At 42.4% G+C, this 19989-nt stretch overlaps 1 protein-coding gene across 6 annotated transcripts in view; it reads right to left on the bottom strand.

Moving 5' to 3' along the window:
* Nucleotides 1–19989, bottom strand: part of LOC309361775 (H(+)/Cl(-) exchange transporter 5-like) — a 38384-nt gene that overhangs the window by 4303 nt on the left and 14092 nt on the right. For 5 of the 6 annotated variants that reach the window (XM_081896939.1, XM_081896938.1, XM_081896942.1 and 2 more), the window contains 6 exons: nt 18354–18476; nt 16650–16856; nt 2347–2427; nt 1599–1828; nt 1085–1394; nt 622–808 (listed from right to left, as the gene is read on the bottom strand). In XM_081896939.1, coding sequence (XP_081753065.1) covers nt 622–808; nt 1085–1394; nt 1599–1828; nt 2347–2427; nt 16650–16856; nt 18354–18476 — 1138 coding nt within the window. The remainder of the gene's footprint in view (nt 1–621; nt 809–1084; nt 1395–1598; nt 1829–2346; nt 2428–16649; nt 16857–18353; nt 18477–19989) is intronic. The other variant, XM_081896941.1, reaches the window with a different exon arrangement.

Raw genomic sequence — 19989 nt, 5'->3', positions numbered from 1 at the left:
ATCACGTGTCTGTGGTCACAGCATGAACCACAAAAATCATACACCCACTGTTTCATTTAGAATATTTTTTTCCCTTGTTTTCCTCCTCTAAAAACTATGTGTGTGTTAAGGTCGGGTGCGTTTTATAGAGCGAAAAATACGGGTAAGTTGGATTTCTTTTATTTAAATGGGATTTTTAAAAATTTAAATGGGTTTTTTAAAAAAATTGATGGGATTTTTTTGATATAAATCGGCCTTTTGATTCAAATCTGATATTTCTAATTAAGTCTGGATTTTTCAATTTAAATCAGATTTTTTCAATTTTGGTTTTTTTATTCAAATCAGTTTTTTTATTTAACACAATTTTTAAAATTTAAATCAGATTTTTAAAAATTTAAATCTGATAAGTTTTTGATTTAAATCTGATTTAACCTCTAGCTGCTTGCCAAAAGAAAGATTGTGCCAACAAGACTGAATCTTTCTGTAAGAAAGGATTTAAATCAAGCCTGACTGATTCAAATCACGACTGAAATAAATTTTATTTAAACAAAAAAAGACCGAAAATTTACAATTCCAAAAAGGAAACCTTCATTGTCAAAATGAAGAGGATGCCAGCAAGGCATAACTCCCGCCACCACTCACCCAAGCAGGCGGCCGCACCCACCATGGCATAGAGGCCCGGGGTGATGCAGTCGGCGCCCGGTTGGCACCAGCCTTCGAAGAGCACCCAGTCGGGGTGGTGGAGGGCAAGCTGCTCCATGCCAACGCCCAGCAGGCGCCCCACAATGGCGCCCACCGCCATGCTGGGGATGAAGAGCCCCGAGGGCACCTAAGGGAGAAAGCGGGAGGGGTCAGTGGCCTGGGAAATGTAGTGCCCAGCTGTACCCACCACCAGCCCACCACCAGAATCGGGGTTTGGGGGAAGGCAATGTTCATGGCACCCCCCAGGCATGTGCAGCAGTACGTTTGCCCTTCACGGCATCAGCGCAATATTAGCACAACCAGCACAATATCAACACAATCAGCGTACAACCAGCGCAATATGAGCACAATCAACACAATCCCAGTGCAATCTCGGCGTCACACCTGCCCGGCTGGCTCTCACCTTCATCCCGAAGGTGAAGACAGTGATGACACCCTTGAGGGCCAGCGCCAGTGCCAGCTGCCACATGGCGCTTTGCACCTCGGGGCCAGCTAGGCGGTCGGGCCCCCCACCCTCCCCGGGGGTGCCATTGCGGACGTAGTCACAGAGCTGCGAGGAGTCGAGGCGCCCACAGTCATTGAAGAGCTCCGAAATGAGTTCGCTGGTGCTCATGCGCGTGTACTGGTTAGGGAAGGCCAGGACGGCCGTGGCCGCTGTCACCACCAGGACCTCAGCCACTGGGTAGCGGCCTAGCCGGGTGGTCTTACGCCGCCTGCAGGGGGAAAATCCAGGAAAAGTAAATTAATTAATTTTAAATGGAATTTAAAATTCCATTTAATTATTTCCCAGAAATATACATTGCATGTTCACTCAAGAAGAGACATGCAATGGCATGTAGAAGAAATATGACATTATTATTATTAAAATTTATATTATCTCAGGGCGCAATCTGAATGCGTGTGCATGTCCCACGCACCTGCACCAGGCGATGTTGGCGCGGATGAAGGCAGCCCCCCAGAGCCCGCCGAAGACGCCCAGCAGGACAAAGGGCGCGAGTTCGAGAAGGTGCCAGGGGGCGTGGAACTCTACATAGAAGAGGACCAGGCGGCTGTTGCCAAAGGGATTGATGGAGCGCAAGGTGAAGGCAGCCACCAGAGCAGCGAAGAAGGAGCGCCAAAGCGTCTTCAGGGGGAAGTAGTAGCTGACCTGGGATCATAGAGTCATGTAAATGAGAATAGTATGTAATTATATAATATAATTATTAATATGTTATTATATAATATTGTCATGCCATTGAAAAATGAATCATCATAATTTTAACATAATCATATATAAAATATAACTTTAATATAATTATCATGCTATTTGATAGAAAAGAATAATGCGAATATTATCATCATACAATTGAATAATGAATAATAATAATAGGAATATAATTATTGTAAAATTTAATAATAAATATTATGATAATGATAATGTCAATATAATTATCATAACATTTAATAATGAAGAATAATAATGTTAATATAATCATCATACAATTTTAAGAAGAAGAAGAAGTAGTAGTAGTAGTAGTTGTTGGAAGCTGCTCAGGGTTGTTGGGGCAGCCCAGTCAGATGGGCAGAGAAAATTTTAGTGAGTAACATTTTTAGATTAAATGAAATTTTCCATAAATTTAAATCAGGTTTTACCATAACAACCTGATTGATTGATTGATTGATTACCTCTTCCAGGCTGAAAAGGACACCTCCTATGGGAGCTCCGAACGCCACGGAGACCCCAGCAGCTGCAGCGGCTGATAGGACCTAAATCAGGGAAGTTGAGAAAGTTAAAAGAGGCCAATCTTCAAAGATATAAAAATGGATCAAAAATTGGTCTTTTGGATTGTATTATAATTAGGAATATTTTTCATGGGGTTATTATTTGACAGTTAAAATGGAAAATTTAATACATTTTTTTTAAATAAAAAAGGGCACATTTTCTTTCCAGGTATATAAGATTGTTTTGCGTATTGACAAGCAGGAATTGATCAGGTTGGGTAATAGGGATGGACTGGGTGGATTTGATTGGAATCCAATTGACTGAAATCAATCTGTCAGACTGGATTCAAGTCCTATCTTTACAGAAAGGTTTCTTTATGGAATATCCACAACCAGGGGAAGCCTTTGGAATCATAATTTTTCAGACTTTTAAAATATTTAAATAATGATTGAAATCATCATTAAATCACTAGTCTGCCTTGCTGGCATCACCACTGAATCAGATCAGTGTATATCATATCATTGTTTTATTGCTATGGGCGATGGCTGACGCAAATAAAGATTCATTCATTCACTTAATGGATCCAAATGGTTTCCAGAGAGTGGTAGGGGATGCTTTATCCCATGTTGATGGCCTTTCAGCTGATTACCTGATGGCCCGCTGGAATGCGGAGTTAACCAGGGCTATTGACTGTTTGGTTCCAAAGCGCCCTCTCCAACTGCATGGAGCCCGGACAGCCCCGTAGTTTTCTTCGGAGCTGAGGGCAATGAAACAATCACTGAGACGGCTAGAGCGCCGCCGGCAGATAACTCATTCTGAATCTGACTGGACACAGGTTAGAGCTCAGTGTTGAGCCTACCAAGTGGCGATAGCGACTGCAAAGAGGACTTTTTTCACCGCCTCTATTGCATCTGCAGAAAACAGCAGCAGGAGACTCAGGTGGTTCACAATTTCACGGAACCACCTTTGCCACCGGGGCCTGGGAAAGACCCCAAGATCTCCTGCAACGATTTTGCAAAGTTTTTTGCAGATAAAGTTGTTCAGATTCGGGAAGAAGTAGACTCCACCGTGGAAGCAGGGCCGGGGCGGGAGAGTGTTAAGAGTCCTGTCTAGTCAAGTTGCGTGGGATCAGTTCCAATCTGTTACCTCCAAGGATGTGGACAGGCTGCTTGGATGAGTGAAACCAACCACCTGTCTCCTCGATCCTTATAAAAGCTAGCCAGGAAGGACTGGGTGAGGTGGTGAATGCTTCTCTCTGTGAGGGAGCCTTCCCAGACCGACGGAAAGAGGCGGTTATCAAACTGCTTCTTAAAAAACCATCTTTAGATGCGGCCAATATGGCCAACTATCGCCCAGTCTCAAATCTTCCATTCTTGGGCAAGGTGATTGAGCGCGTGGTTGCTGAACAACTCCAGGCACGCCTTGAAGAAGCGGACCATTTGGATCCCTTCCAGTCGGGATTCAGGCCTCATCATGGGACTGAAACTGCCTTGGTCGCACTTGTCGATGATTTCCGGCGGGCTAGGAACAAAAGTGAGAGCTGTTTCCTAGTTCTGCTGGATCTCTCAGCGGCTTTTGATACCATCAACCATAACATCCTTCTGGACCGCCTAGAGGGGCTGGGAGCTGAAGGCACTGTTAATACGGTGGTTCCGCTCCTTCCTCCTGAGCTGTGTCCAGAAAGTGGTATTGGGGGATGAGTGTTCAGACTCCTGGGCTGTCACTTGTGGGGTGCCGGTGCCTCTCCCCCATGCTTTTTAACATCTACATGCAGCCGCTGGGAGAGACCATCAGGGGGTTTGGGCTGGGTGTTCATCAGTATGCGGATGATACCCAGATGTACCTCTCTTTTAAATCAGAACCAGTGAAGGTGGTGAAGGTCCTGTTAACACCGTCTGGAGGCAGTTGGAGGATGGATGGCGGCTAATGGATTGAGGTTGAATCCTGACAAGACAGAAATGCTGTTTTGGGGGGACAGGAGGCAGGCAGGTGTGAAGGACTCCCTGGTCCTGAATGGGGTAACTGTGCCCCTGAAGGACAAGGTGTGCAGCCTGGGAGTCATTTTGGACTCACAGCTGTCCAAGGAGGCGGTCAATTCTGTGTCCAGGGCAGCTGTCTACCAACTCCACCTGGTACGCAGGCTGAGACCCTCCCTGCCCACAAACTGTCTCCCCAGAGTGGTGCATGCTCTAGATTTCCCCCGCTTGGACTACTGCAATGCGCTCTATGTGGAGCTACCTTTGAAGGTGACCCGAAAACTACAACTAATCCAGAATGCGGCAGCTAGCCTGGTGACTGGGAGCGGCTGCCGAGACCATATAACACCAGTCTTGAAAGACCTACACTGGCTGCCAGTACGTTTCCGAGCACAATTCAAAGTGTTGGTGCTGACCTTTAAAGCCCTAAACGGCCTCAGTTCAGTATATCTGAAGGAGCATCTCCATCCCCATCGTTCAGCCCAGACACTGAGTTCCAGCACTGAGGGCCTTCTGGCAGTTCCCTCACTGTGAGAAGCCAAGTTACTTGGTAATGGCACCCGCCCTGTGGAACGCCCTCCCACCAGATGTCAAAGAGAAAAACAACTACCAGACTTTTAGAAGACATCTGAAGGCAGCTCTGTTTAGGGAAGCTTTTAATGTTGTTTTTTTTAAAGAAAATTTATTAAGGTTTTTAAAAATACAAATGCATAAATAACAACCAACTTCATTTACATAACATACTTTCATCACTTATTTGGACTCCCTCACGTCTCCCGCACCCACTTTCATCGTAAATAAAATTTTTCCAAACAAATTATCATCTTATTTAGAATCTTATGTCCCTTCATTTAAATGCAATCTAACAGTTCTCTAACAAAAGAGAATATGTAATCTTCTTAATCTCACTTATCGTCAAATTAAAATCTAATTTAGTGGTGGACAGTTATTTATGATCAGCATCCTTCTTAACCTTCAACCAAATTACAATGTTTTTGTAGGTATGTCTTGAATTTCTTCCAATCTTCTTCAACCCTCTCTTCTCCCAGGTCTCGGATTCAGCCAGTCATCTCAGCTAGTTGCATATAGTCCATCAGCTGCATCTGCCATTCTTCCAGTGTGGGTAGATCTTGAGTCTTCCAGTTCTTAGCAATAAGTATCCTTGCTGCTGTTGTTGCATACATAAAAAATGTTCGATCCTTCTTTAACACATTCTGGCCGACAATGCCCAGAAGGAAGGCCTCTGGTTTCTTGGTAAAGGTATACTTAAGTACCTTTTTCAACTCATTATATATCATTTCCCAGAAGGCCTTCACTTTAGGACAAGTCCACCAGAGGTGAAAGAATGTTCCTTCATTTTCCTTACATTTCCAACATTTATTATCAGACAAATGGTATATTTTGGCAAGTTTAACTGGGGTCATGTACCATCTATATATCATTTTCATTATATTTTCCTTCAGAGCATTACATGCAGTGAAGTTCAACCCAGTGGTCCACAACCTTTCCCAGTCTTCAAACATAATATTATGCCCGATATCCTGAGCCCATTTTATCATAGCCGATTTAACCATTTCGTCTTGTGTATTCCATTTCAACAGCAAGTTATACATTCTTGAAAGTACCTTAGTCTTAGGTTCTAACAGTTCTGTTTCCAACTTCGATTTCTCCACCTGGAACCCTAACTTTCTATCATTTTTAAAAACTTCCTTAATCTGAGCGTAATGTAACCAGTCTCGCACTTTATCCTTCATTTTCTCCAAACTCTGCAATTTCCAATTGTCTCCGTCTTTTTCTAAGATTTCCGAATACTTTGGCCATTTAGCCTCCATATTGGGTGTTTTTCGGGCCTTAGCTTCCAGAGGTGAAAGCCACCTTGGAGTTTTATTTTCCAATAAGTCTTTATATTTTGTCCAGACATTAAACACAGCCTTCCTGACAATATGGTTCTTAAAGGCCTTATTGATCTTAACTTTGTCATACCATAAGTATGCATGCCATCCGAAAGCATTGTTGAAACCTTCCAAGTCCAGTACGTCAGTGTCTTCGAGAAGTAGCCAGTCTTTTAGCCAGCAGAAAGCTGCGGCTTTATAATACAATTTTAGGTCTGGCAGGGCAAAGCCCCCTCTTTCTTTCGCATCAGTTAATATCTTAAACTTAATTCTGGGCTTTTTGCCCTGCCAGACAAACTTAGAGATATCTCTCTGCCACTTCCGGAAGCACTCCGTCTTGTCCACAATTTGTAATGTTTGAAACAAAAACAACATCTTTGGCAATACATTCATCTTAATAGGAAAGTTTTAATCTTGTCCAACTGTCTAAAGAAAGTTTTAATCTTGTCCAACTGTCCAAATCTCTCTTAATTTCAGACCAACATTTTTCATAATTGTCCTTAAATAGGCTCAAATTTTTTGCAGTTATGTTTACCCCTAGGTATTTCACTTTTTTAACCACAGTTAACTCTGTCTCTCTCTGAAACCGTTCTGACTCTGGCTCTGTCAGATTTTTCCCCAACACCTTAGTTTTTTGTTTGTTTAATTTAAATCCAGCTACTCGACCAAAATCTTGAATCAGTTGTAGTACTCTTTTCGTACTAGGTTCTGGCTCCTGCAAGGTCAAAACTAGGTCATCTGCGAAGGCTTTCAGTTTATATTGTTTCGCTCCGACCTGAATCCCTTCCACCCTCGGGTCCCCTCTAATCATATTCAGGAGCACCTCCAGAACCGAAATAAATAACAACGGGGAAATCGGGCAACCTTGTCGTGTTCCTTTTTCAATTTTAAACTCTTCTGTAACCACATTGTTAACTATCAATTTAGCCTTTTGTTCGGAATATATTGCATCAGTCCCATTCTCGAACCCCCGTCCCACTCCCATTTCTTTTAAATTTCCCTTCATAAATTTCCAAGATATGTTGTCAAAGGCCTTCTCCGCATCTATGAAAATTAGAACTGCTTTTGTATTTATGTCTGTTTGCAAAAGTTCCAAAATGTCAATAATGTTCCTTGTATTCACAAACATATGTCTACCTGGGAGAAAGCCTGCCTGGTCTTTATGAATCACTTCATTCAGGACCTTCTTAAATCTACTTGCCAGAACATCTGCAAATATTTTGTAATCCACATTTAGAAGGAAGATGGGACGGTAGTTCTTGAGTTGTGTCTTTTCAGTTTCCGATTTTGGTATCAATGTGATAAAAGCTTCCTTCCACGATTCCGGCGCCCTCTTCCGCTCCATAATTTCATTGCTGACCTCCATCAACGGTTGTATCAAATAGTCTTTCAGTATCTTATAGTACTTGGAGGTCAGCCCATCTGGCCCTGGGGATTTGCCCAATTTCAAGTTCTGAATAGCCTGTTCAATCTCTTGTCGTGCTACTTTACTGTTCAGAATTGATCTATTTTCTTGTGACAGCTTTGGTAATCCATTTCCCCCCAAAAATTGTTTAATCTCAGTCTCATCTTGCGGCCCTTGAGTGTATAATTTTTTAAAATATCTCTGGAAACACTTTCTGATGTCTACGGGGTTCTGGATGCTTCTTCCTTCAATCTCTAAGTTTGTCACTGTATTTAGTTTTTGTCTCTTCTTCAACTGCCAAGCTAGCAGTTTTCCACATTTATTGGCCGATTCAAAAGTTTTCTGTTTCATTAATTTAATCTTCCACTCTATTTCCTGGTTTATCAGTTTAGAATATTGTACTTGGTAAAGTTTAATTTCTCTCAGAATCGGCTGTGACTTCGGATTAGATCTTAACTTCTTCTCTAATTCTTTAATTTTCTCCAAAATTTTATCTTTCCTCTCATTTTGTGTCCTTTTCTTTACAGTATTCTGTTGTATCAGGAACCCTCTCATCACGGCCTTGCTTGCGTCCCAGATAGTTCTTTTTTCCACCGTAGTGTTCATGTTAATCTCAAAATAGTCCTTTAGAGCTTTTTGGGCCTTCTTGATAATCTCTTGGTCTCTGAACAGGTTGTCATTCATCTTCCATCTGAAGGAACCGGTTGGTAATAATGTCATATCCATTTTCAGTGCGTTATGGTCGGAGCAAGTCTTTGGGCAGATTTCCACCCTTCTGACCTTGGGTGCCAGACCTCTAGTTATCCATATTTGGTCGATTCTTGTCCAAGTCAGCTGGGCTTCAGAGAAAAATGTTCCTTCTCTTCCCAAGGGGTTTTTGATTCTCCAAATATCTATCCAGTCCATATTGTCTGTCATTTCAAAAAAGGTCTTTGGCAGTCTGCCATCTTTCGTAACATTCTGGTTTTGTGGCTTATCCATGTTGGTTGATACGACTCCATTCATATCTCCCATCATAATGATGTTTTCATAGTCCAGATAATCCAGCATAATCTCATGCAACTTCTTGTAGAATTCCGATTTCCCTTCATTTGGCGCATAAATTCCTAATATCAGAATCTTCTCTCCTTGATGTTGTATTTCAATTGCCAAAATTCTTCCATGTTCATCTTTAAATAAAAATTTAGGTGACAGGCTCTCTCTTGCATATATCACCACACCTCTCTTCTTTACTGTGTCCGAAGATATAAATTCCTGACCAAGTCTTTTGTTTATTAATACCTTTCTGTGGAGCCTAGTCACGTGTGTTTCTTGTAAACAAATAATGTCCAATTGCTCCTTTTTTAATATGTGAAAAAAATTTCTCCTTTTTTCCGGAATGTTACAGCCATTTATGTTCCAACTCAGAAGTTGCAGAGACATCCTGAATAAATCTGGTTATTCTCCTTGGGGTGGTACATTGTTCTCCAGTTCTTTAGGGTCCAAAGGTGTAGGTTCCCGAGACTTCCGGTCGGCGCCAGCGTTAATGGCGGTCCTTGCTTCGAGCTCCGAAGCAGGACTGCTCCGTGAGTTCGGGTCTGACCCGCTACGGCGAGCGGGGGACCCCTAAAATCACAGGCGCTGAAGCCTGTGAGCAAGGAGATTCGGTGGGCACCTTTGCGCCCCCCGGTATCGCGAAAGAGCCTTTTTAAAGGCTCCGGAGCGGCATCGGGTGTGAGCGCGGTGCTGAGGATCGTAACCCAGCCCACGGAGCGAAGCCGCGTCGCCATTGACGGAGAGCGCCGATTCCTTCCTGAAACTACCGATTGGCAACAATACCCGTGAGTAAGATCGACAAATAAAGTGAACGGGACTCTAAAATTAAGAAGATTAGGCTGAAAACGGGTTAGGCAAAAATTAAGGAAGTCTGCCTCCCGGAACTGCATGACTGATTGAGCAACGAAAGGAGTAAGCTGTGTTTAAAGGGAACGTATTTATGCTTTTCAACTTCGTTAACCTGACATCGAAAGAGGACCTCCCCCCTAATGAGCAGGAGAGGGGGGAAGAAAATTGACTTAATTTTATCTGCTTGAAGAAAGGAGTTTGGAAACGGAAACTTTCCGCTGTCGATACCTCTGGCCAGGTTGCCGGAGCAGTGAGCGCCTGGTAGTGAACTGTCAAACTAGATGGTGGATACAAAGTAAGATTTATCTGAAATAAAATAACGGGACTTTAGTGGACAAAAACTGTAACATCTTAAATCGCAGCAAAGTAGGGTCTTTATTTGGACTTTCACTTTTGGAACTTTGTATGGCTACTTCTTTCCCTGTTTCTTTGTTCCTGTACTGGATACAATGTACTCCCTCTAGAGGTCTAAAAGAGAGACTGTTGTATTGAGGCAGAAATAGTGGGATTTTCCACTTGCAACTGTTCCTGTGGGAACGACCTTGAGATATGAGCGGTCCACTGGATGAAATATCAACAAGATCCAAAGCAAAGCAGGCTCAAAAGAAAAGAGGCTCCACATCAGGAGCATCAGCTGCACAGGAAAGAGCAACAACAGTATCAATGGATTCCATGACACAGGCTTTACTCAGGATAAATGAATCTTTAGAAGCACTTACCAAGCAGTCTACAGAGAATTCTAAGAAACTGACAGAATTGACAACAAGACTGGATTTGAACACAACGACAATATCGTCTAATACAGATTCTATAAATCGTTTAATTCAGGAAAGTACAGAAACAAGGAGAATAGCCGAGAGCGCTAAGAGCACGGCCGAGGAAACTAAAGGGAAATTTGTCCCTATTACAAAGAAAGTATATGAACATGATGCAGCCTTGGCCCTTATGGAACTGGAGAGGAAAGGCAAGAATCTGAAATTGAGATTGGTACCTGAGGAGGAAGAGGACAAGCTTGGGGAATTTCTTACAGATAAGTTCCAAGAATTTTGGAGTGATGAGTTAGAGGGAGAGGAAGAGGATTTTGCAATAACTACAGCCTTCCGGATTGGCAGAAAGCAAGGAAAGAAACCAAGGGATTGTTTAATTACCCTCAGACATTTTGGAGTTGCTAGAGGTGGACATCAACAGAAAGGCAGTTTTGATTTTTGTGGACGCGGAGAAAGCCTTTGACAACATTTCTTGGAAATTTATGAAGAAGAATCTCCATGGGATGGGGGTAGGCCAAGGGTTTGAAAACGGTATAGGTGCAATATAATCTGAACAAAGAGCTAAACTAATTGTGAACAATGTGGTAATGGACGAAATACCAATAGAGAAAGGCACACGACAGGGATGCCCTATATCCCCTTTACTTTTTATATCTGTCCTGGAGGTTTTATTAAATATGATTAGAAAGGACCAGCTGGTAAAAGGAATACAGGTCGGAACCAAACAATACAAATTAAGGGCATTTGCAGATGATTTAGTGTTAACTTTGCAACAGCCAGAAGCTAGCACCAAAAGAGTTTTAGAATTAATGGAGATATTCGGCCAGGTTGCAGGATTTAAATTAAATAAACAGAAAACAAAGGTGTTGGAAAAAAATCTAACAAATGAGGAAAAAGATATGTTTCAGAGTGAAACTGGGTTGGAAATAGCAAAAAAGGTTAAGTACCTGGGGGTAAATTTAACATCTAAAAATGCGAATTTATTTAAAGATAACTATGAAAAATGCTGGTCAGAAGTAAAAAAAGATCTAGATATATGGTCTAGGCTGAAACTTTCCTTGTTAGGTCGAATTGCTGTTATCAAGATGAATGTATTGCCAAGAATGCTGTTTTTATTTCAGACGTTGCAGATCCTAGACAAAATGGACTGCTTCAAGAAGTGGCAGAAAGATATATCCAAATTTGTCTGGCAGGGCAAAAAGCCCAGAATAAAATTTAAGATTTTAACTGATGCAAAAGATAGAGGGGGCTTCGCCCTGCCAGACTTAAGACTTTATTATGAATCAGCAGCATTTTGCTGGCTGAAGCAATGGCTACTTCTGGAAGATACAGACATTTTGGATCTGGAAGGATATGACAATAGTTTTGGTTGGCATGCATATTTGTGGTATGACAAGGTAAAGGTGTATAAAAGCTTTAAAAACCATATTGTCAGGAAAGCATTGTATAATGTTTGGAATAGATATAAGGACCTATTGGAAAGCAAAACCCCCAGGTGGTTGTCACCAATGGAAGCGAAGGCAGTGAAAAAACTTAACATGGACTCTAATTGGCCTAAATATTGTGAAATTTTAGAATATGATGGTGAAAAACTGAAGCTTCAAAGTTTTGAGAAGCTAAAGCATAAAGTTCGAGATTGGCTACATTATCGTCAGATAAATGAGACATTTAAACAGGACAGGAAACTTGGTTTTCAGAAGGAGAGGTCAAAGTTAGAAACAGAATTGTTAGAATCCAATACTAAGAATTTATCTAAAATGTATAATTTGCTGCTGAAATGGAACACACAGGATGAAATGGTGAAATCAGCTATGATTAAATGGGCACAGGACATCGGTCATGATATTATGTTTGTTGACTGGGAACAGTTATGGACCACCGGTATTAAATTTACGGCATGTAGTGCCTTGAAAGAGAACATAATGAAAATGATCTATAGGTGGTACATGACCCCAGTCAAACTTGCAAAGATCTACCATTTGCCCAATAATAAATGCTGGAAATGTAATGAGACTGAAGGCACTTTTTATCATCTTTGGTGGACCTGCCCAAAGATTAAGGCCTACTGGGAAATGATCTATAATGAAATTAAGAAAGTCCTTAAGTGGACATTTGCAAAGAAACCGGAGGCTTTTCTCTTGGGCATGGTCGGCCAATTGGTACCAAAGAAGGATAAGACATTTTTTATGTATGCAACCACAGCAGCAAGAATTCTGTTGGCAAAGTATTGGAAGATGCAAGAACTACCTACTCTGGAAGAATGGCAGACGAAGGTGACGGAATATATGGGATTGGCAGAGATGACCGGCAGAATCCGTGACCAGAGGAAAGAGACAGTGGAAGAGGACTGGAGAAAATTTAAAACATATCTCAAAAATTATTGTAAAATTGTGGACTGATAAGATGTCAAGGGGTAAGAAATAAAGAATTACAGCTGTAAATGTTAAACTTTAAGTAAATTTAAAAGGGACTTGATTAAAAATTGACTGAAGAGTTGCTTGAAAAAATGGCAAAATAAGGATGTGGCGAAAGGAAGGTATGGGGAAGTCAAATTTTTGTTGTATGTTTTCGATGTTTGTGTTTTGTTCTGTATTGTCTTTTATATGTGTAAAAAACCAATAAAAATTATTTTTTTAAAAAAAAACAAAGGTGTAGGTTCCCCTGGTGGTTCAGGCCCTGGAGGTAATTCAAGCCCTTTGTGGAGGTCCTCTCCGTATGTAGTCAAAAACTTATCTCTGTCTTCCGGTGTTCTGATTTTAATCTTCTTCCCTCTGAAGGTGAAGGATACACCTTGGGGAAAGTCCCACCTGAAGATAATTGAGTTGCACCTCAGCAGTCTTACTAGTTCCGAATAGTCAGATCTAAGATCCAGCAGTTGTTTGGGAATATCCTTGTATATTTCAATTCTCTTGTCCAAAATGTCCAGTGACTTTCCGTAGTGCAGGCCCAGAATCTTGTCCCTTTCCTCCTTTGATCTTAATATTATCAAGCAGTCTCTGGGCTTCTCTTTCTTTATAAGTCTTCCAAGCCTGAAAGCTGATACAATTTTAAAGTCTTTTTCCTCTAAGTTCCAGAACTTGGTAAATTCTTTGGTCAGGAACTCAGCTAAATTGCTTTCCTCCACCTCTGGTATTGACCTTATCCTCAAGTTGGTCTCCCTGTTCCGCAGTTCTGTCATCGAGAGGTAGATCTGATGTTCTCCTACTTGTTTGCTGAGTGGTCTTACCTCTTTTTCAAGCTCTCCCAATCTCTGGCTGGTATCCTCCGCCAATTTCCGATTTTCACCTGCAGCTTCCTTCAATTCTCCAATAGCCTGTACATTCTGTGCAACTTGTCCAGATAATCTATTCAAACATTCTGTGTTTTGATCAATTTTGGCTGTTTGCTGGTCCACCTTTCTATCCAAGGCTTCCAATTTTTCAAAGATTTTTTCTAGAATAGAACCAGTTGCTCCTGAGGCCATATCTTCCAGTTGTAATTCCTCAGTTTCTCCCTCCCCTGCCCTTGGCAGGGAAGCCGCTTCTTCCTCAGGAGGTAAATTGGAAGGCAAAGTAGGCACAGATGATCTACACTGTGAAGCTGCAGAGTAAGTTGTTATTGTTGCTTGTCTGGTTCTTCCCCTCTTTCTTGTACCACTCATTCCAAAGTTATCTAAAAGTCAAGGTCAAGCTGAGTTGTTCCCATGAGAAAGCAGCGGCCCAGATGGTAACAGTCAAACAGGAGGCCGGGAAAAGGAAAGTAAAATAATGTCACTGCTGTAAGCCCAAAATCCTCTAGGGGGAGCTTAAAATGTCTTTGGGGAAGAGATCAAATCCAGTAAAATAAATAAATTCTGATTCAATGTCCAGGGACCTCCACAAAAGTAAATTTTAGCAGAGTTGGTATTTAAAAGGCAACAATGTTTCTGACAGTGCTCACTGGAATTACAAAGGATGCTTCAGAGTAGCAAGTCCAAACTCCCTCAGAATGTTTCAAAGTTTAAATTCAAAGTATCCAAGTCTGCAGACTGACTGCTCAGTTACTCAGGCAGCTCCAGCCCCTGGGTTTCTTACTTAATTTGTAATCCAACAGAAGAAAGGTATCCTTGTCCCAATAAAAGTCATAAAATCATGAAATCAGTCACTTAAACTCCTTAATCCACTCAAAAATAGTTTCATTAGGTGCCAGATCAGTTATTTGAAACCTTGCTCTTTGTCTCCACTCCTCCAGCTCTTTGCTTCTCAAGTTCAGTGTCAGCGGAAGACAGACTTCCTGTTTTTCGTCAATCCGCTTTCAGCCAAATTCAGTATTTTAAAGTTTGAAATTTGTAAAGTCCTTATTACTCACGGGTTGTTGCTTTCCAAATTCAAAAGTTGCAGGAAGAAAGGACAGCGCTCACCGGCAGCAGCAACGCGGCTTCGCTCCGTTGACTGCGAAACGACCCACAGCGCCGCTGCCCCCTCCGCGATCCGGAGCCCCTTACGGGGTCCCTTCAACGTTTTGGGGGCTGCTCCTGGCGCCCGCCGGGTCTCAGGACCACAGGCTTCTGCCGCCTGTGGTTTTTCGGGATGGGTCTCCGCTTCGCCGCAGCGGACAACCCGTTTTCAGCGGAGCTTCCCTCTCCCGATTAGAAGAGGGCAGCCATTGCCATTCGCGCCGCCTCCGGAAGTCTTGGGAAGCTTTTAATGTTTGATGCATTATTGTATTTTAATATTTTGTTGGAAGCCACCCAGATAGGTGGGGTATAAATAAATTATTATTATTATTATTATTATTAATCATTCATTCATTCAAATCTTGACTGCCATGTGAAGCTTCATTCCTTTATTCAAATACTGAGTGGAAGGTGAAGCTTCATTCACCCATCCATCCATCACCACTGAAATAATAATAATAATAATAATAATAATAATAATAATAATAATAATAATAATAATAATTTATTTGTACCCTGCCCATCTGGCTGGGTTCCCCCCCCCCCCCACTCTGGGTGGCTTCCATAGAAACCAAAAATACACTAAAATATCACACATTAAAAACTTCCCTGAACAGGGCTGCCTTAAGATGTCTTCTGAATGTCAGGTAGTTATTTATTGCTTTGACATCTGATGGGAGGGCGTTCCACAGGGTGGGTGCCACTACTGAGAAGGCCCTCTGCCTGGTTCCCTGTAGCTTTGCTTCTCGCAATGAGGGAACCGCTAGAAGGCCCTCGGCGCTGGACCTCAGTGTCCGGGCAGAACAGTGTCCGGGGTGGAGACGCTCCTTCAGGTATACTGGGCCGAGGCCATTTAGGGCTTTAAAGGTCAACACCAGCACTTTGAATTGTGCTCGGAAACGTACTGGGAGCCAATGTAGGTCTTTCAAGACCGGTGTTATGTGGTCTCGGCGGCTGCCCCCAGTCACTAGTCTAGCTGCCGCATTTTGGATTAGTTGTAGTTTCCGAGTCACCTTCAAAGGTAGCCCCACGTAGAGCACACTGCAGTAGTCCAAGCGGGAGATAACTAGAGCATGCACCACTCTGGCGAGACAGTCCGCGGGCAGGTAGGGTCTCAGCCTGCGTACCAAGTGCGTACCAGGTGCGTACCAGACAGCTGCCCTGGATACAGAATTGACCTGCGCCTCCATGGACAGCTTTGAGTCCAAAATGACTCCCAGGCTGTGCACCTGGTCCTTCAGGGGCACAGTTACCCCATTCAGGACCAGGGAGTCCTCCATACCAGCCCGCCTCCTGTCCCCCAAAAACAGTACTTCTGTCTTGTCAGGATTCAACTTCAATTGATTAGCTGCCATCCATCCTCCAACTGCCTCCAGGCACTCACACAGGACCTTCACCGCCTTCACTGGTTCTGATTTGAAAGAGAGGTAGAGCTGGGTATCATCTGCATATTGATGGACACCCAGCCCAAATCCCCTGATCTCTCCCAGCGGCTTCATATAGATGTTGAAAAGCATGGGGGAGAGGACGGAACCCTGAGGCACCCCACAAGTGAGGGCCCAGGGGTCTGAACACTCATTCCCCCCCCCCACTTTCTGAACACGGCCCAGGAGGAAGGAGCGAAACCACCGTATAACAGTGCCCCCAGCTCCCAGCCCCTCAAGACGGTCCAGAAGGATGTTATGGTCGATTGTATCAAAGGCCGCTGAGAGGTCCAACAGAACTAGGAAACAGCTCTCACCTTTGTCCCTAGCCTGCTGGAGATCATCAACCAGTGCGACCAAGGCAGTTTCAGTCCCTTGATGAGGCCTGAATCCCAATTGGATTCAGGAATCCAATCCACTATTTACGCAAAGGTTCAGCCCTGCTGGCATCCTGTGAATATTGACAACCAGATGATTTCTGCACGTGCCCTAGGGGTCTCTCACCTCTCTCCGCTTGGCTTCGTTCTTCCGGTACTTGGTGAAGAGGTGGCAGAGGATGTTCCCGCAGCAGCAGGCCACGTGGACCAGGGGCCCCTCCTTGCCCAGACTGAGCCCTGAGGCCACGGCCAGGACCAGGGTGACCGTCTTGACCAGCAGAGTCCACTTCCCCAGGTAGCCGCGGATGATGAAGCCACTCAGGATGGTCTTGATCTGGAAAAGGGAGGGGGAGAAATGTCAGTTTGGGGATTTGCACTCGGGGCCTGGAGGAAGGGAAGGGCGTTGGTGGCATGGCCAGAGGGATGGGGTGCAAAGAATAAAAGGATTACTGTTTATATTTTTAGGATGATGATTCTTTATGTTATTTATATATTTTTTATTCCTCCTTTTTGTTAAGTTGTGGGCGAACATATCGGATGACACAGTGATTCTTCCAAAGCAGCTCTTTATTTGTAAGCTGTAACTGAACTGAACTGAGGAGCTCAGTCAGCCTGCTTATATAGAGCTCCAGAACAATCGTAATTGTTGCAACTTTCTAAAACTATCCAATCACTGAACGTCACTTTCGATCGTTCATTTGCATACAAACTATCCAATCACTGAACATCACTTTCGATCCTTCATTTGCATAACTATCTACAGTATCCCCCTGCTGGCCCAGGGTGAGAATTTCAGTACATAACACTTTTTTATAATTTATCTTTAATTTTATTATCATTTGCACTCTCTCATTTTTTATCATCATTTCAATTCTTTCATTATTTTTTATTTATCATTTTATTAAAATTTATCATTATTTTTATTTATCGTGTTATCATTTATGCCAGGCATAGGCAAACTCCGGCCCTCCAGCTGTTTGGGACTGCAATTCCCATCATCACCAAATGTTTGTTTAGAATGTCCCTTCAGAAAAATCCAGTATGTATTTTCACAGATGAAGAAGTTCTTGCAAAGTCTCCAACATTACCATAATGGGTCAACTGCCAAATACTAAATATCAAAGTATGAACTGAATAAAACATCCAAACAGATTTATAGAAGACATTGATGAGGGGAATTGCAGTCCCAAACATCTGGAGGGCCAGAGTTTGCCTATGCCTGATTTATGCTCTATCATTATTTTCCAATTTATTATGGTTTGTAATTATAAAGAATATAAGTATATAAAAAAATAATATTGATTATTATTCATTTTATTTATATATTTATCTTCTTCATCAAGGTTGTTATTTTATTTATATAATAACTTGTACTATGCATAATTTATTTCTTAGCTTCTAATTATTGAAAGTCATGTTGCTTATAATAATAATAATTACTAATTATTATTATGAATCCCAGCCACATTTCTAGTTGAAAATATCCCGGCGATTTAAATCCCCAATCAGATTTTGAGAGCAGGAGGGAAGGGAATCCCCGCAGATAGAAATCTAGGAATCCATATTTCTTGTATATTTCAAGTATAATAGTATTATTCATTTTATTTATATTAATATTCATAATAATTTGTACTTATTTAATTTATATAATTATTTATACTATGCATTATGAGTTATTATTATTTATTAAGTTCATACTGTTGATAGTCATGTTATTTACAACAATTATTCAGATTTTGGGAGCACGAGGGGATGAAATCCCTGCAGCCAGAAATCTAGCATGTGGGAAGTTGCACCAAAATTGACTTGATAATTGATTAGCTGGCCTTACCTCGGGGATCCCCGACCCACAGGCGTAGGGTGCAAAACCGCGAACGAGAAGCACGGCCAGCAGTGAGAAGAGCAGCGCCCAGGCGGTGTAGATGAAGTAGTTGAGGCTGTAGGCAAGGGTGCCCTAAAATTGGGGGGATAAAAATAAACGATTTTCTTAAAAAATAAAAATAAAATCAGATGCCAACAAGGTTGAACCTTTCATTAAAGAGATAATCTCAATCAAGTCTGCCTGACGGTGGATTTCAATCGATTGGATTGGAATAAATTTAAATATTTATCATTAATATTTATAATATTATAAAATGAATAATATAATATATAATAATAAAATATGTAATATTATAAAATAAATATTATAGACTAAAATAAAAAAATATTATATAGTAAACAAAACATAATATAATAATAAAATAAAATACATATTATAATATAAGTAAATAAAATAAAATAAAATAAAATCCACCCTGCTCTGAAAATGATACAGTCTGTATTAAGAGGATAACAGCAAGGCTGAATCTTCCTATAAAGAAAGGATGGAAATGGTGTTATGTAAAACGTGAATGGTGTTCTCCCCCTGGCCACCAGGAATATCGTGTATATAGTTTTCACTCAGGTCCACGTCAGTTAATTTAGGCGGGAAACCCTGGGCTGTTGTTGTTACAATGTTGACAGCCGGCTGCCTATAAAAGCAGGCCAGCTGAGCTGTTTGCAGTTCAGTTCGGTTCCAGCTTACTATAAAGAACCACTTGGAGAAATCTCTGTGTCGTCTGCTATGTCCACCCACTACTTAATACTGGTGATGAAGGTAGGATTGGATGGACATCAGAGCACAGCCAGATTCGGACACTCACTGAGTGGAATCACTGAGCTGAAACACTGAGCGGCATCACTGAACAGAACCCAATTCAGAGCTGACCGTTCTGGCTAGAGCACTGTGTCCCATCCGTCATCGGAACCATGGCTTCACTCGTGCCTCTACTGCTCGGTTCACCTGCTTCCTCCAAGCAAACGAGCAGACAAAGGATCAGAGGCGCAAAAGTGGGGCCTATTCCTCAGCCTTTGTGGGCCCGAGGTGTTTGAGACGGCCCGAGTTTTGGTCTCGCCACTAGAAATCCAGGCAGCGCCGTGGGACGTGCTAAAAGAGAAGCCGTCCAAAATTGCTGTCCACCATGCGTTCTACCACCGGACCAGGCAGAGGGGGAGTCGATCAACCAAAAAAGCCAACCTCCAAAAAACTGCGCTGCACTGTGAGTTCTGAGACTTAGACGATGCCCTGATGGATCAAATTTTCTGCGGTGTCCAAAACAACCATCTGCAACGGCGTCTTCTCGCCAAGCCTGACCTCACACCGCAGAAGACCATCGAGGAGGCTGCGGCCTCAGAAGCTACTGAACTCTATGCCCAGGAGATTCACAAGGGCAGCAGCCTGCATCCTGCTAAGAAGCCAATCCCAGTGCACCATGAGGAGGCCAGCAGTAACAAGGCGTCACCCAGCAAAGACGATGACGTGTACCAGACGAAGCGGGAGCATGGGAAGTTCAAACAGTGGTACAAGGCAAATTAGAATGTGCTGGGTGTGGAGGCAATCATTCCCGTGTCAAGTGTCGATTCAGAGACGCCATCTGTCAGTGATG

Source organism: Podarcis melisellensis, assembly GCF_964234715.1.
Source record: "Podarcis melisellensis genome assembly, chromosome: Z".
Lineage (NCBI taxonomy): Eukaryota > Metazoa > Chordata > Lepidosauria > Squamata > Lacertidae > Podarcis > Podarcis melisellensis.
The sequence above is the reverse complement of the archived record's forward strand: the minus strand, read 5'-3'. Positions and strand labels throughout refer to the sequence as shown.